The sequence below is a fragment of the Pagrus pagrus genome (assembly GCF_965226575.1).
Source record: "Pagrus pagrus genome assembly, chromosome: 16".
NCBI classification, from domain to species: Eukaryota; Metazoa; Chordata; class Actinopteri; order Spariformes; family Sparidae; genus Pagrus; species Pagrus pagrus.
In genome coordinates this window covers 20,223,461-20,241,343 of record NC_140200.1, presented here as the reverse complement: position 1 = coordinate 20,241,343, position 17,883 = coordinate 20,223,461, and the positions used below count along the sequence as shown (strand labels likewise).

At 39.0% G+C, this 17,883-nt stretch overlaps 1 protein-coding gene across 1 annotated transcript; it reads left to right on the top strand.

Annotated features, from left to right (window-relative positions):
- The first annotated feature begins 1,035 nt into the window (after positions 1 to 1,035).
- slc22a2 (solute carrier family 22 member 2) lies at positions 1,036 to 17,843 on the top strand. Its single transcript, XM_084377002.1, is given in 24 exon segments — positions 1,036 to 1,613; positions 3,079 to 3,182; positions 3,304 to 3,458; positions 3,546 to 3,714; positions 4,616 to 4,730; positions 4,982 to 5,082; positions 5,169 to 5,420; positions 5,422 to 5,482; positions 5,484 to 5,602; positions 5,856 to 5,968; positions 6,083 to 6,182; positions 7,001 to 7,091; positions 9,307 to 9,699; positions 11,041 to 11,088; positions 11,275 to 11,378; positions 12,191 to 12,345; positions 13,643 to 13,811; positions 14,333 to 14,447; positions 14,564 to 14,664; positions 14,750 to 14,964; positions 15,175 to 15,283; positions 15,365 to 15,477; positions 16,646 to 16,745; positions 17,707 to 17,843. Coding segments are annotated over 24 exon segments (3,489 nt in total). The 5' UTR covers positions 1,036 to 1,211; the 3' UTR covers positions 17,792 to 17,843.
- The last annotated feature ends 40 nt before the right edge of the window (positions 17,844 to 17,883 follow it).

Below are 17,883 nucleotides of genomic sequence, written 5' to 3'. Positions count from 1 at the left end.
TCTAAAGTCAAAATCAAGTCCTAAGTCCTTTGGGATGCTTCCAAGTAATTTCTCAAGTCCTTCGAAAAACACATTTAAAGTCTAATTTTGTGTCATTCTACACATCAAAGTCAAGTCTCATGTCCACCCAGACAAGTCCAAGTCAAATCAGATCTGAGTTCATCAAGTCATGAGAACTTGAGACGAATCCAAGTCACGTCTGGGGTCAAACAGGTCAAAGTCAAGTTGCAAGTAATTTTAGAACGGTCCGAGTCACGTCTGCAGTTCTTTGAAACAAGTCCAAGTCTAGTGTCAAGTCATTTGAGATCAGTCAGTCCCAAGTCCTTTTCTACAAGTTTCAGTCTGAAGTGACTCCAGACGAAGTCCATTTTCAAGTGGTCCAAGTTTCAAATTCTTCCAGACCAAGTCAGATTCAAGTATCATCCTTCAAGACAGGTCCAATCATATCTCTCTCAAGTCATCAGGGACAAGTCTGAGTCGAATCAAACTGAAATCCATGAAGTCATGAGCACTTTGAGACAAATCCAAGTCATGTCTGGGGTCCGTTAAAGTCAACTCTAAAGTCAGCTGAGACAGGTCCAAGTCAAGTTAAAAGTTATTTCAGAAAAGTCCAAATCAAATCCCGAGTCATTAAAGACGCATTCAAATCAGGTCTCAGGTGCTTTGAGACGACCCCAAGTTTAGTTTTTAGTAAAACTAGACTTGTGAGTAACTAGCAAATCTCAAGTGAGTCAGTTTTTAAGCAAAGTTGCAAACTACAACCTTTTACTTTCTACAGAGACATAGAATTTCATGTAATTATTTATTAATTTTGGATTGGTCAGCTGTTATTTCAGTGTTCATATTGTCACATCTTTGTGTCTAACTCACCTCCAGACACATTTAAACATTAACTGACTGACTGACAGCATCAGTGTGCACATGTGCCTGAAGGTCATGCAGCCTTTCTGCCAGAGTCAAGCAACACACTGGTTCTGACCTGTGAAGAGGCGATGGCAAACGTGTTAATGCTCCACTGCACAAGACGTAAAGCCCCGACGTCTTTGTGTGGACCTTTGCTCCTGCTTGTCCTGTTAAAAACCCAAAGGACAGGCTTTTCACTGGTCACTGTGGCTCGAGAGACGCTCAGCATACAAACTAGAAGCCTGCTGGCTCTCAGACACAGAAGTTTGTTTGCCGGTTAAGGAAAAGAAATCAACAACTCTGCAACCATGACCACTTTTGACGACATCTTGGAAGAAGCCGGGAAGTTCGGCCGCTGTCAGAAGCGGATCTTCGCCCTGCTGTGCATGGTGTCCATGCCCTGGGCCGGTGTGTACGTCGGCATCGTCTTCCAGGGTTTCACCCCTGATCACTGGTGTCGGGACTCAGAGGTGGTGGAGAGGAGGCAGGAGTGCAGCTGGAGCCTGGCAGACAGTCGCAGGCTGACGGTGCCGCTGGTGAACAGCTCCGGGGTCCTGCAGCAGAGCACCTGCGAGCAGTACGAGGTGGACTGGAACAGCACAGGACTCACCTGTGACTCACAGGACCTGGACCTGAGCAGAACCCCCACAGCTGGCTGCAAGAACGGCTGGGAGTACGACTATGAGGGGAGGCAGTCCTTCGTTACTGAGGTGAGAGAGAGTAAATTAAATAAGAGAAAAGAAGAAAGCAAATAAAATATAAGGTTGAGATAAATACATTTATTTCATGACTATGATGAGACGATGATCTTTAATAATAAAAAACTATGACGGAATGCAGCGTTGTGGAAAGTACCCAAAAGTCATATTGAGTAAAAGATATCGTGTTAAATGTTATATATATATATATAATATATAATATATATAATATAATATATACTTTGGTAAAAGTGAAAGTCACCCTCAAGTCTCAAAGCAGACCACCCGATGATAAATATACTGCAGTATTTTTTCTATTTAAATGATTTTATTATTAAATGTATTAAATACATAATAATAAAGATAAAAGATTTATGTATAGCTCATTTAAAAACAGTTTACAAAGTGCCTCGACAAACAAGGAAAAGCAGGAAAGACAATATTACGGAATAAACACTCAACAGTCCAGTCAAACAAAAGGAAGCCAAGTCCAAGGTGAGGTAAAACAAACAAGGCAGAACACAACAAGGCAATATGAGTCATTACAAGCAAAAGGAATAAAAGCTGTAAAACAGGCAAGAACACAGGAAGAGAAAGAGAGAAGAGAGAGAATGAAAAAATAGAGATAAATAAAGGACGATAAGAAGACGAGATCACATCAGAGGATTGAGAACAGATAAAAAGAATTTGGGCAGTAAAAAGAATAAAGGACAATAAATAGATTAAGGATAACAAATAAAAGCAGTAAAGGATGGAAAGAAAAAAGACATCACATGAGAGGAATAAAAAACAGATAGATAGACGAAGAGCAGTAAAAGGAATAAAAAGATAGAAAGATGAAGAATCTGTTTAAAGGGTGACTTCACATAAAAGCAAGTCTATAAAAGTGGGTTTTAAGAAGTGATTTAATAAATTAAAAAATGTATGTAAGTATCAAAGGTACAAGTAAAAGTAAATTATACATATATTTACAAGTATGTATTGTATAATGTGTGTCCAGATATGATCAGATCTGATTTTCAGCATTTTTCTGGTCACCAATAAAACAAATTCATTTAGAAATGGACCACTTTGGCTCCGGTGCAGCATCTAATCTGCAAAGTAACTAAAGTTATCAAAAAAAATTCAAAGTAAAAAACAATGTAGTGGAGTGTAAGTATAAAGGAGCAGAAAATGGAAATGCTCACGTACACAAGTGCCTCAAAATTGTACTTAAGCAAAGTAAGTAATTGTACTTTTTTTTTTTTTTTTGTACTTTTTTTTTCGTTGACGAGACGAGAATAAAATATTTGTGTTGAGCTTTCGAAGGTATCACAACAAAACAAAAGAAACAAAAACAAAAGTTCTTTCCATAACTTTCCATAAACAAAATGGTCACAAGATAAAAGTTTTTATTCTTTTTTTTATTCAGTTTCAGGAAAAGTTTTAAGAGAAAAACGAATGTAATGATTGATTTATTTTGTGTGTGCTGTTGCAGTTTGACCTGGTGTGTTCAGACGCCTGGTTGGTGGACATGTTCCAGGCCACTCTCAACGTGGGCTTCCTGATTGGGAGCATCGCCATCGGCTACCTTGCAGACAGGTAAGTTCTGTGATCGACTGATTGGTTGAAACCACCTGAACTGTTCTCATTGGTTCATAAGAGTTACATCAGACAGATTCAACTGATGTTTTTAACTCTGACTTGTTTGTTCCGTCTTCAGGTTTGGCAGGAAAATGAGCTTCCTGATGTCCAACCTGTTGAATGGGATCGCAGGAATCCTGGTGGCCGTGGCTCCAAACTACGTGTCTCTTCTGGTTTTCAGAATGCTGTACGGGTTCGGAGTGAAAGGAGGCTGGGTGGCGGGATACGTGCTGAGTAAGAACGACATTTAACCTCGAGACTCAAACTAAACTAAAGAAACACTCCTCTTCTTTTTCTTGATGTGTGTGTCTTCCCTCTCAGTCACAGAGCTCGTGGGTGTGGAGTACAGACGCACAGTCGGAGTCCTTTATCAGATGTTCTTCAGCGTCGGCATCCTCATCCTCCCTCTGCTGGCCTACTACATCACCGACTGGCGCTGGCTGCAGGTCGTCATCACCATCCCATACATCCTCTTCCTGTCCTACTACTGGTGAGAAACACTTGTGACACTTTTATTTCGTGCTTTTAAATATTTCACTTTCTGAGAAGAAGGAAAATAAATGTTAATACATTAATAAATGGTTTATAACACAATAATTTATCTGTAAGCAAATACAAGGAAATACATGCAGAGTTTATTAATTTGATTGTCAACATGTATAACTTCTCCTGTATCAACAGTAAATAAATGATTTGTAACAATAACGTTTGATGAGATATGATGACATATGATGAGATAAAAATGTGACATGTTCAACGTCAAGATTTAGTTGAGTTTGAATAAAACATCTCGACTCAAGGTCCATTTGCTAGATTTCTTCAGGAGCTTTCAGACGCATCTTGTGGCCTTCCTAAGAGCAGAGTTTATATAAATACTTATTTTCTGTCATTCATTCGCTGTTTATAGTTGATAAAAAATGCCATCAAAAGTGTCCATATATGGCCTTACAACTACATTATAATATTTATGCATTTATTTTGTTAATTTATTGTTTATACGCTACTTATAAATGTTCACTAGGGGGTGTCAGTAAGGTGTTACCATCACCAGTGTCCATACTGTATCTGACACCGGAAATACTGAAGAAAAATAAAATATATCTCGGAGGCGTCACTTTGAAACTCCCCTGTGCAGCTGAAGTGATGTTTTTGATCAAATATCATACGTATGATGATGAAAGCACATTAAAATATGCTGAAACCTTGTTTAATTGCATAGATAATCACATTATTACAAATGAAACACATAAACATTCACAATAACCAACAATAAACATCAAAAACTTTTATTTCATTATTGATGATGATCACATTCTTTTGGTCCTCCGTGATTAAAAAAACAAGAAAAAAGTTGTACGTTTATACGCTTCATGAAAGTTTTGTATTTGCAGGTTTATCCCAGAGTCTCCAAGATGGCTTCTCTCTCAGAACCAAAACTCCAAAGCTGTGAAGATCACTGAGGACATGGCCAAAGAGAACAAGATGACTCTGTCCAAGAACATTGAGGTAGCTGCTGGTTAAACAAAGACGAAACAAAACACACATTAAGATCTTAAAGTATTTAAGTATATTACTGTTTTCTTCTGCAATTATGTGTCTGCAAGTTTACCAGGGTACAGTAGCTTTAAAAAGAATAACAGCATGTTTTTTCTCTGTAAAATGCAAAAGAAACCAAAACTTCACTGCCTTGTATGGACACCAGTAACATATAAAGATATTACACAATCATTAAACAAACTGTATGTCTGATCCTGCAGTCTCTGGCGGATGATAACGCTGACTCACACACCGTCTCCTTCATGGACCTGATCAGAACTCCAAAAATGAGAAAACACACGTTCATTCTCAGCTACAACTGGTGAGTATGTTTATGTTTGTAGTCATACATCATCATTATTATCATTCTTTGGAGCTCATGTACCATCGTCCCTCTGTCTCCTCCAGGTTCACCAGTGCTGTGGTCTACCAGGGTCTGATCATGAGGCTGGGTATTCTGGAAGGAAACGTCTACATCGACTTCCTCATCTCCGGCCTGGTGGAGTTCCCCGCTGCCTTCCTCATCCTCTTCACCATCGAACGCATCGGCCGACGGCTTCCGTTCGCCTCCGCTAACATCGTAGCTGGAGCCGCCTGCTTCATCACTGCATTCATTCCTGACAGTAAGTCTCAAGGGACAGGTGAAGATATGGAACAAGCCATTCAGATTTCATCAGATTATAATTTATTGGTTCTCTAAAACTTGTTTGAACATTCCTTTCTGTCCTTGCAGGTATGTTGTGGTTCAAGACGGTGGTGGCCTGCATTGGTCGGCTCGGTATCACCATGGCCTTTGAGATGGTGGTGTTTGTTAACACGGAGCTCTACCCAACATTTGTCAGGTAGATTGTACAAACTGTACCTGCTCTTCATTCTTTGTTTGGAAGGAATGCAATCTTGTTTTTAACGACACTGACCACGCGTATTCTAAGTTCCTTTTGACTTGGGTATCTCAAAATGCGAGAATGACTAATGTTACATCATAAATGTCAGCATGTTAACATCCAGATGTTGTTACATCTAATGTTAACAAGCTGTCAGTATTTTAGTCTGCAACATTGTTGCTAAACTAACTGGTTGTTCTTGTGTCTGCAGGAACTTTGGAGTTTCAGTTTGTTCCACTCTGTGTGATGTTGGAGGCATCGTAGCTCCCTTCCTGCTCTACAGACTGGCTGTTATCTGGCTGGAGCTGCCGCTCATCATCTTTGGTGGGTTTTATATTATGATAGAGAGAACATGGTCACATAAGCTCCTCACTGAGCTGATTTAAAAAAAAAAAAAGCTGATGCGTTATTAAAGTTATGTTGGAATGTGTTGTGCAGGATCTCTTGCCTTCGTGGCTGGTGGTTTGGTGCTGCTGCTTCCTGAGACGAGGGGTGTGCCGCTGCCCGACACCATCGACGACATCGAGTTCCCAGAAAGGTGAGTTAATTTATGACCGGCTCTCAGACCATAACAAATAATGGAACCACACGAGAGGGATGAACTGAGTAAAAAGAGTTGCATTGAACAAAGATGAATTTTTAAGTTAACTCAACCAAATTAACAAAAGAACTATACAGAAAATCAAAAAGACTAAAGCAAAGTGAGGTGGTGCCAGGGGAAGAGGGAGCCATCAGACTGGCAAGATGGGGGCAGGTTTTTTATGGAAACTAGAAGGCACTGGCCAGCTGCCTCCAATTCCTTGATGACCTCAAGGGACCAGCAACACTGAAACAACAAACGCAACACAGCAACAACACACAACACAGCCGGTCACAGCAGAGCCCCTGGAGCCGTCACAGTATCCACAGCTGAATCAACACAAAGAAAGAAATAATGTGTTTCTTTAACTTATCAGACTCATTTTGGACTTATTTTTGTATGTACATGTGGATATACATATTCTGGATGCAGTTTCTCACATATTATGTTGATGTTGTTATCATATTTCTATCAATAATATACTATATTAAATCAGGGCTGCAACTGAGGATTATTTTCATTATCTATAAATTAATTTCTCAGTCAATCGATTAATCTTTTGTCTACAAAATGTAATATAAACATCTTTAAATGTCTTGTTTTGTCAGACAAACAGTCCAATAGCCAAACATATTCAGTTTACTATCATGTACGCCAAAAAAGGAGCAACTCCTCACATTTCAGAAAACTTAACCAACAAATGTTTTCAATTTTTGCTTTAAAAAAATGACTTAAATAACACTTCATTTATGTCATGTAATTGTGTGTGTTTTCAGGTGTAAGGAGAAAGCTGTAATGAAGAGCCAGCAGCTGACCAACCTGCTGCCCCAGAGCGACGTATCGACCAACAAAGATACAGCAGTGGTTTAATCTCCTCCTGTGACCAAAGTATTTATTTATGTTGCTTAACAGTGTTGCTTGTGGATATATTGGGTGCCTCCTTAATTTGTGTTTTTGACCAAATAGTCACCTTAATTAAAGTTTTCTGTGTTTGTCTGAGACCCTTATCAGCCCCACAGAATTTAGACTCTAGATTAACCATTATTATGTTTTTATGTGTTGTTGGAGGTGAAATATGTGTTAAGAGAATGGTGTTTGGACAGAAGTATATTATTAAATTATTAAAGTGTTTTATCGTAAAACAACTTGGAATCCAATTCTTTTCCATAGAAACCCTGACGACTTCAATGGTGGTCAGCTACTTTGTCAGAAATAGCAACCACACAAAACAACATTGTTTTAACAGCAATGGGATCTGATTTCATGCTGCACCTCTGACTATATAAAATATGGGCAGGTCTGAAAATGAAGGCAATGGCGATGGCAGTGCCTGAGGAAAAGCAAACCAGTTCTTAAAAATTTTGAACCAACTTCAACCAGCCCAGAAACAGCACCTGGTTTGCTCTGGTCAAAAGGGGGTATGAGAGTCTCCGATTGGTGATGATTTAAAGATGGGATTGTTTGTTGTTACATGTTTACCCACATGGAGGCATTAAGGAAGCTACATTATGTAAGTGAAACTCCTGCCAACATGTACCTCACCTGTGCACGCCTGTTCCCAGTACGGCACAGCTCCTCATTTTACAGACTCTTCAATAACAAACCAAGTTACTCATACACTCTGGTATGCAAAGGTCAAGATGATCTACTGCTCATCAGTGAGATCAGTGCTTTATGTTTGCTGTGATTATTTAACGTCTTCTTGGATGCAAATTAACACAGACAGATTATGCAATTAAAGTAATATACAGTATGTATTGTGATTAAATATATAATTTGTCTGTAAGATTTCTGCATTAAAATGTCTTAAAAAACAACTAGACCTTTGTCATATATTATGCTGAGTTGTGTACCAACAATGAACAAACCCAGAGAAATGCAAGTTTTACTCAAGGTACCAGTGTGTTTCATTTGGTCGCCAGAATCAGAAAGTTATGAAAGAAGCAGGCAAACGAGACTAAACGTACTGTAACTTAAACTTAAAAACATGAACATTTCTGCTGAGTTGTGTAGATTGATTTTCATCAGCAATGGTTGGTTTCTTGACATGGTAGAACGCCAGTGATCCCACGAGGGAGGCCCCCTAGTGGCAGAAATTACATACTATCCATTCAAAATTAAACATATCTGGTCATGTAAATAGCAAATTTCTCTCAATGGTTACTACATCTGCATTTTTAATCATTTGGTAAACCATTTATGAAAACTGAACATAAAGTCAGTTTGAACTCAGGAATGGAAAATCTGCCACAAACTGTAAAAACAACTATTTAGAGAGTTAAATACACAGTGTGTTTAAAAAAAAGGCAACAAAAAATGGCACGAACAAGGTCCTGTTTACCCAACCCTTTATAGAACTGAAATAATAACCTATAGATATGCCATGTGAAAAGAAACACTTGAACAGTCCTTTGAGAAAAATCATGACAAAGGGCATAAAAATAAAAAAAATCTTAAGAATGTGGCCTCCATCTACTGACCCTTTCGTGAAGTTTCTTGACCTCTGCAAAAGCATAAATTCACCACTTTAAGTCCAGTGTGATCACATACAGAAGTTGTTTGTAGAATAGTGAGACAACCCTGGTGCACTGCTGTTTACCACAATGTAATTCGTTAAACTGCCACTAGGTGTCCCTCTGTACAGGTTTTTCTCAAATGCTGCACACATGAGCTTTAGGAATTAGTTCACTGACAGCTCTGCCAATACTGCTTGTTCTGCCTTTAAAAAAACAAAAGATAAGCATCTGTTTCCTCTGACTGAGACTGTGATTCCCCAGCAGTGTGTGCTGTGTAACTCTGGCAGCACTCTCTACGCATACTAACGGAATTTGTTTTGGCCTGAGCTCAGCTGAGGTCCTTTCAATGATTATATAATTGCTCTGACAATCTGTTGAACTCCATTAAACAGTAACATGTCTTTACCCCCTCTGCAGATTTAACGGTTTCTATCGGGCTGTTTTGGACTCTGATCCAGTTCGACCTGTTGAGTGAAGCGTGCAGATTCTGTTCAAAACTCTGAAGCAGAGCACAGGCACTCCACTCTCATCTGTGGTGTGCTCAACAGTAAATAATTGGATTTATTTTTATATCTCAAGCTGCAAGAACTTGGATCAGAGTAGTGATGGCGACCTTTGATGACCTCCTGGAAGAGGCTGGGACTTTTGGCCACTGTCAGAAGCGTATCTTCGCCCTGCTCTGTCTGTTGTCAATTCCTGTTTCAGCTGTGTACGTCGGCATCGTCTTCCAGGGCTTCACTCCAGATCATTGGTGTCGGCACTCTGCGGTGGTGGAAAGGAGGCAGGCATGCAGCTGGAGTCTGTCAGACGGACGCAGGCTGACGGCTCCTGTGGTCAACAACTCTGGAGTGCTGCAGCACAGCAGCTGTGAGCAGTATGAGGTGGACTGGAACAACACAGGACTCACATGTGACTCGCAGGAACTGAACCTGACTAATGTTCCAGTTACTGCATGTAAGGTAAGATCCCTAAAAACTGAATGAAGTCGATGCTGTTGGATTATTTGGTTCTGTGGAATAATTTCCTAGAAAGCTTTTAAGTGTTTCGTGAAACGTTTGGTTCTAATTTATGTGTTTGTGGAGACTGGTGAGATTTCAGACGCTAAATCTATCAAAATTTAAATTTTAGGACGGTTTTACATTCGATTTAAGGGATTGGAAACAGCTAAAGGAATAGTTTAACATTTTGGGAAACTACTGTCATGTATGGTAGCCCTGAGGGTCAGAACACAACAGCATTTCAGAAAACACAACAACATTTCGGAAAGCACAAAAAGAAAACATATCGCATTTCAGAAAACACAACATTTCATTTTTTTGTCTCTGAGCAGTTGGCAGTCTACAGTGACACTCCAAGAAGTTACTGCCTCCAGCCAAGAGTACAGATTGGTGACAAATTAAAGAACAGAACAGCTTGAATGAGCTTTTGGCAATGATTCAAGTCTCCTTCACTATGTGGCTGCTTTTCTTTGCATTTCTTTAAAGGTGACGTCTACTCCTCTGGCCATGAAGTTATGTTCAGATCTATCCGTTGCCATGTACTGCTTTTCATTTTAAAATACAGTACTGTGTTGGCCTTGTGAGACGTACAAAATTCTTTGTCAGTGGTGTGCACAGATCTCAGGGGCACACAGAGCATAAATCAATCGTGTTACAGTGCATATTTTGTAAATGAGTCACAGCAGAGAAGGAGCTGCAGGGGAAATTCTCCTCGTTGAAGTTTGAGAGTTGCTGATTCTCAGCTAATGGACATTTCTTGTGGCCTCAGATATTACTTATCACCCACCTACAATGCTGTACTGAGTTCTCTCCCCAGACAGCTCAACAACCATTCACACCTGGGCTCACCTAGCCTTAGGAACCCACATGAAGGCTGGTTTGACCAACGACCCACAAGTTGCCCTAACGACTCTGAAGCTCAGAGCTCACACATGTCCTTAACGACTCTGTAAGAACACTCCCACACACAGTTTAAAAGCCTGCAACTCCCCTCCAGTTAGTTAGAACTGAAGAAGCCTCTTGGATGAGAGGTGAAACGTTTTCATGAAACTGAAACAAGTCCAGTTGCCGACGATACAGCACTTAGAACTAATTCTCAGACTCGAGCGTTACCCATACCTTCCCCACAGCAATGATCCTCTGATGTTTGTGTTGATCAGGCAGAATCCAAAACCGTTTAATTCCCACAGAGCATTAGGTCGGATTAAGAGCTCCTTTCTCAGTCTGATGTGTCTTGTTTAGCAAATATTAGAGTCCTTTCACCATCTAATTTAAATGCAATCATCTGTTTCTGTCTGTAAGGATGGCTGGGAGTATCAGTATGAAGGCAGGAAGTCCTTTGTCACAGAGGTGAGACAAGAAATGTGCTAATTGTTTCTCAACGTTTTGCATTTTAGACTAATTGTGCTGATATTGTCAGCCAAATCACAGTTGAGCATTTTACAAACTGCTGCTAAAATAACTAATTGATTTGTGACTGTAGAGACATGACGACATCCTGTATGAAGACATGTAACCTTCTCCTTTTTGTCTCAGTTCAACCTGGTGTGTTCAGATGCATGGCTGGTGGACATGTACCAGTCCATTCTCAATGTGGGCTTCCTCCTTGGGAGCTTCGCTTTTGGTTACTTTGCTGACAGGTGAGGCCTCGAATTATATTTATAACCACTTGGTCTATGGTCAATTTTCTGTATAAAACAAAAAACATAAGAGGAACTTTTATGGTTATTCACAGTTACAGATTGTGTGATGTAATTTTACATTACACATGTAAATTCATAGTCTGTTTTGCCAACTCTCTTATGTATTAAAAAATACAGGCAAAATGCAAATGTACACTTAACTGTTAATTGCCACTAGTTGTATCTAATGTAATAAATGTAATTATTATATTAAACATGAATGTTATATAAAAAAAGTGTGATATTTTGGATAGATATTTTCACATATTTTAAAGAAAAAAACAGGGAAAGTCTGTAAAATAAACAGGAAAATTCTCTAAAATGACTTTTTTTACAACATACACTTTACCGTTAATTGCCACTAGTTGTATCTAACGTAATGAATATAATAACTGCATTAAACCTGAATGTAACATTTTCAATAAGGAAAAAGTCTAAAAAAAAGTATATATATATATGTATAGTATTATGTGGAGAAAAAACAATACATTTTCTGTATGAACAAATGTTAAAATTTCATGGTAACTCAATGATTTTGAAATGTTATTTTACATTAGACATGTTAATTCATGGTCAGTTTTTGGATATTATCACGTATTTCAAAAAATACAGAGATTTGTAGTTTTGGATGTCAGAGTTTTCCATCATATTTTCAAACAAATCTTAGCAGAATGCACTGCAGTGAGGAGGAAATGCATGAACTATAATGTGACAATATTACTTGTGAGCTCCTGTAGTGGTTAATGACTGATGCATCTTTGTTTCTCCAGGTATGGCAGGAGGATCAGTATCATGACGTCCAACATACTGAATCTGACCGCAGGGATTGTGCTGGCTGTGGTTCCAAACTACGTCTCTATCCTGGTGGTCAGGTGCATCTTTGGCTTCGGAGTCAAAGGAGGCTGGATGAATGGATATGTGCTGCGTAATAAAGACTTTACATATTTACTCCATTTTGTATGCAATGTGAGATTCTAAAACAGAAGAGTTTTTCAGTAGTGTATTAAAATCCAACAAAAGCTCGTTTTTTGTTCCCAAATGTCCAGTAGATCCATTTAAGTAAAATATTTAGTACACAACTCAGTATTTTATACATAAATAGTGACAAACTGCTATCCTGGATGTTTTTTAATGCTTTTATCTCTCAAAAAATCCATTATTTTAAAGAAAAATGCCAATAAACTGCAATACAGAGTTAATATGATGGCGCTGACCTCTGAACTATTGATTGACACCTTATTTGACCAGTTCTGTGCTTCTATGCCTGACCTGTGGCCTGCAACCGTCAACAAGTGATTTCAAAGACACATTCCATCTTCTCTGCCCTGAACCACTTTCAGGCCAGCCTCCAGATCGTTGACGCATTATGTAGCTAATGAGATTTCTAATCCAGTAATATATAGTTTAAATGGGTTTTAAAGCCCTAAAATTTCCACCTAAGGACTTGTTTTTGACTATTTCATATGCACAAAGTTAGTGTAAATATGGATATAAAGAACTATATACTCTGAAGCAGGGGTATTTGTCACAAAATGGCATTTTTATGCATATTTAATTAGAAAAACGTGTAAGGTGTTCATTTTCAGTGATATTGTTATAACATTTGAACTTGGACCACGAAAGACTATATGATGTGGACCCATTGTGTTTTCCATCTAATAGGGGCTGTAATTGGTCATCTGCAGGCTTATTTTTGCATTAAGAAATTCAGGCAGGAAAAATAAATAAATAATTCAGTGTGTTCAAAATCCTCTAGATCAATGACAGAGCTTCTAACTGTTTGGAAAAATAAATAAGACTTTAACCTTTCAGAACCGTGCCCGGGGTCCAAATGGTTCAACAACAGTTTGAATTTACTTTGGACTGAGCTGAGCTTTCAGGATGATTTGACATAAATATCCAGGAATAGTTACAGGACATATGCTAAGATTCCCATCTCTGTTTTAGAATAGTCCACAGTGGTTAGTTACCTAATCTTAACAATACATTAACCAATCATAAGTTTCCACGAGTATAAAAAAACAACTGGAAAATGAAACGTACAATTCGAAAACAGGGCTTAAATTTGAAGTTATTGTTTGAATTGGTTGGTAGAACTCCTACTAGTCCTTGTCAGAGGTCAGATTGTTTATTTCTTTACGCCTGTTGCAGAGATCTGTGTTCACTCAGTGATTGTTTTTTTTGTTTGTATTGAACGTGTTTACCTTTCTTCTTTTTGCCAGTCACAGAGTTGGTTGGAGCGGAGTACAGACGGACGGTGGGCATAGTGTACCAGATGTTCTTTAGTGTCGGCAACCTGATCCTACCTCTGCTCGCCTACTATATAACTGACTGGCGCTGGCTGCAGGTCGCCATCGCTGCACCCTACCTCTTCTTCCTGCCTTACTACTGGTACCAAACTTTATATATATATTGTTCTTTGTATATATATATATGTTGTTCCTCTCTCTCCCTGAATGCATCTGTTCGGCTATTATATTATATTATATCAAATTAAAAGTATATTATAAAGCCTATTTATCTATCTCTGCCTTTGCGTTAGTTAGGGTTAAGGTTAGTAACTTTAGAGACCGCCACAAAGATCAGATTATAACTCAAACCCTGCTCACATTTAAGAAGCTGGAACCAGCAAATGCCTGGAAGTTAAGGCGCTAACCATGGACCACAATGTCAGTCATGGCTGGCCAGGGTGTTTTGTCACATGTCCTCCCCCATCTCTCTCCTCACACATTCCTCTCATCCATCAGCTATTAGCTATTTAGCTATCCAGGGCATAACATGGATCTCTTGGCACAATGTTCTGCATCAAGAAAACATCAGACTAAGAAAGAGACCAAGCTCTGATCGTCCATTACAAGAAGGTGTGTTGGTGAACAGTTACTGACATTTATGTGTCTCCAAATTGTTCTTAGGTTTATCCCAGAGTCTCCAAGGTGGCTCATCTCTCAGAAAAACTCCTCAAAAGCTTTGGAGATCACTGAAGCGATTGCGAAGGAGAACAAGAAGAAACTCTCCAAGAACTTTGAGGTAAATCGATTCAGCAGCTTAGTCATTAATTCTGAAAGCAAACAGCTACTTCATTTCGTGATCAATGTGTGTCAAATAATCTGTATACACAACTGTATCTTGATGACCTGTTTCAGACACTGACTGAAGAGGAGGGTGACTCCCCCTCTGCCTCTTTGCTGGACCTTGTCAGAACTCCCAACATGAGAAAACACACCTCCATCCTCATGTTCAACTGGTGAGACTCACCTAGAATCACAGATATGTGAGTCAAACAAGTCTCAAAATGTTGGAGATCATGAGTCTTCTTTCCCTCTCTGCAGGTTCACCAGTGCCGTGGTTTATCAGGGCCTCATCATGCGGGTGGGGATAGCCGGAGGAAACGTCTACATCGACTTCCTCATCTCTGGCCTGGTGGAGTTCCCCGCTGCCTTCCTCATCCTCCTCACCATCGAACGCATCGGCCGACGGCTTCCCTTCGCTGCCGCTAACATCGTAGCTGGAGCCGCCTGCGTGATCACTGCCTTCATTCCGGACAGTAAGGACATCTTTTTACTATCTCAGTTAGGATTTTACTTATTTCGCTTTATCCCTCGAGTCAGTTCTCATAGATACAAGAATTCTATAAAGACCTTAAAGACATTATAAATCTGATAAATGTTGGTTTCTGCAGACGTTCTAAAAGGAATAGGTTCGTCCAAACTCTCTAAATATGCACACAATCCTGTATTTGCATCTGTCCCTGCAGATATGTTCTGGTTTAAGACGGTGGTGGCCTGCATCGGTCGGCTGGGTATCACCATGGCCTTTGAGATGGTGGTGTTTGTTAACACGGAGCTCTACCCAACATTTATCAGGTGAGGTCAGACTGATTAACTTTTCATCACACAGTCTAAATGTACAGTATAAAGTAACACTAAATGGTCATCTGGAAACAGGAACCTGGGAGTGTCGGTGTGTTCCACTCTGTGTGATATTGGAGGCATCGTATCTCCATTCCTGCTCTACAGACTTGCTGTCATCTGGCTGGAGCTGCCACTCATCATCTTTGGTAGGTTTCTGACATTTTTTAATGATGACTGCAATGATGTCATAGCTGCTGCGAACTAGTGGACATATTGTAATGTCATAAGACTGTTTAATATTGCCACCATTAAACAATTTAATGGGGGTGCTGTCCTTGTTTTATTGTTTGTATGACTATTCACTATAATAAGGATTCAACACCCCGCATTCAAGTCCTTATGTGAGCTGAGCGCGTTGTGCCTTATTTGTAATGTCATAAGACTAATGTTTTGTCAAAATAATGCAAATTGTGGAGGAAACAACTAAGATGTAGGTCCATCCATCCATTTTCTGCCGCTTGGCAGCAGGCTGAGCAAGGCTGTCCATTTGTCACCCAGCAATGTTTTCCAGCCCCTCCTGAGGGCATCTCCAATCATCTACATCTACCTCTGAACACAGTGCAAGCAGGTCTACCTCAAGATGTGGTTGTGCAGACCTTGAATCAACATACATTTTACTTATTCAGATAACGTGTCCTGATACAGATTGCACTGCAATCAGGTGTAAGGTGTAAACAGGGTCGAGGGTGAGTCCAGCCAGCCTATAGAGGACAATCACTTTGAGCGCTTGTATGTTTGATCTCATTCGTTTGGTCACTACCTAAAGCTCATGACCATAGGTCAGTGGTTCTAATCACTTTGTACACGTTTATTTTTAGTCCCCTGGAGCGTTTTTAAAGGATTTTGCCACTGTAGGAGGTGAATATGTACAACACAGGATATAGTAAATTAAAAACGTATTCATTGCTTGTTGTATATTTCAGTAATAATCTATGGTTGTTACAATTCCCAAGGCACACCTGGACACTGGTAACCATGGCCATAAGTGATGGATGAAATGTAGATCTACTAGTAGATCGAAAACTTTGCCTTCTGACCTGAGAAAAAACTGCAGCTTATTGAAATAACCCTCCACAAAACGATACATTTAAAATAAAATAAAATTATACTCATAATACTTTTTTCTCTCTCGAATTAGATGTAAATATATTGTTGATTGCAACAGATGAACTTTATTTTTTATCATCCTGTGATGTTGCCATTGTTGCTAGAATCCATATTCTGTTACGCGAAATACTTTCGGGTTTTTTTGTTTTTTGTTTTTTTTTAATGTGTCACTCAGTGTTTTAAACCTCCATGTTGTATTTCATACAGGAGCGGTCGCGTTCGTAGCTGGAGGTTTGGTGTTGTTGCTGCCTGAAACCAGAGGAGTTCCTCTCCCTGAAACCATTGACGATATTGAGTTTCCTAACAGGTGAGATCCTAACTGAAATTAATCACACAGTACTTACTCTCATTGTTCCTCATCAGTCAGGGGTAATAGGATGAAATGACCATTGACAGAACAAGTATTTTACCTTAAACGTGTAAGAATTTTAGTTGAGTACATTAAAAAATGACTAATTACTCACCAACATTATCAACAGATTGTTAAGAAATGACAGTTTTGAGATAATGACATCTGTGTGTTGTGTTGCTGAGATATCTACTGAAGTTAGCATGCTAACCAGTTATCCACGGACCATCCCAGTCCAAAGCTCCTGTGCCAGTGGTGTAACCACAAACAATCCCCTGTTGCTCTGAGCTCCGGGCTCCTTTGATTTGAAGTTAGTAGCAGTAAGTGGCTACTTTGGTCATGTGCTGCTATCTGTTTGTTTTGAGTATGTATTTAAAAGGTGGTCAATTCTTACATATTGCATCTTTAAGTACCATCAATAGAGTGGTGTAGCGGTTTTAAGATGTATTACTACAGCACTCTATGCAGAATGGCCCATTTGAGTGTGTTAGATTTGTATATGTATTATGCTATTGAAATATTAATAATGTTGCATTAACATGTAAACATCAGTTATATGATAATTTGTATTAGTTCAAGGTACGTATGTTACACATGATAACTGTGTAAACTGTTAAAAAATGTATTGTAGTAAAAGATAAGCCAAGTATAAGTACCTCAAAAGCACAAGTACATGTAGGTGTAAACAGTATTCAGCTACTTTACACTACAGGCAAAACATGTTTGTTACAGCTGTCATTTAATAAATTTATGCCTAATTTTTAAGAAGTAATGCTAAAAATTAGAGTCAATTAATTTGTGATTTGAGATTACCTGAATTAAATTGATTCACTTTTTAAAATTCAAATTTCAATGTAGTCCTTTGTGTAGATGTGTGTTCTATTTATTGTTAATAAAATATGTTTGTTTTTGGTCACAGGAAAAAGGAGGATGAAGTGGAGAGCCAACAAATGAAGACACTTTTAAAATCAGACGTGATAGACTGCAAAGACACGACGGTGTGATTGTGTGTTCATGTGTGTAGATTTTCTTTACTGTAATAGTGTATTGACCTCTACTAATAACAAGGAAGTAGGCGTTTTATACATTTTATATA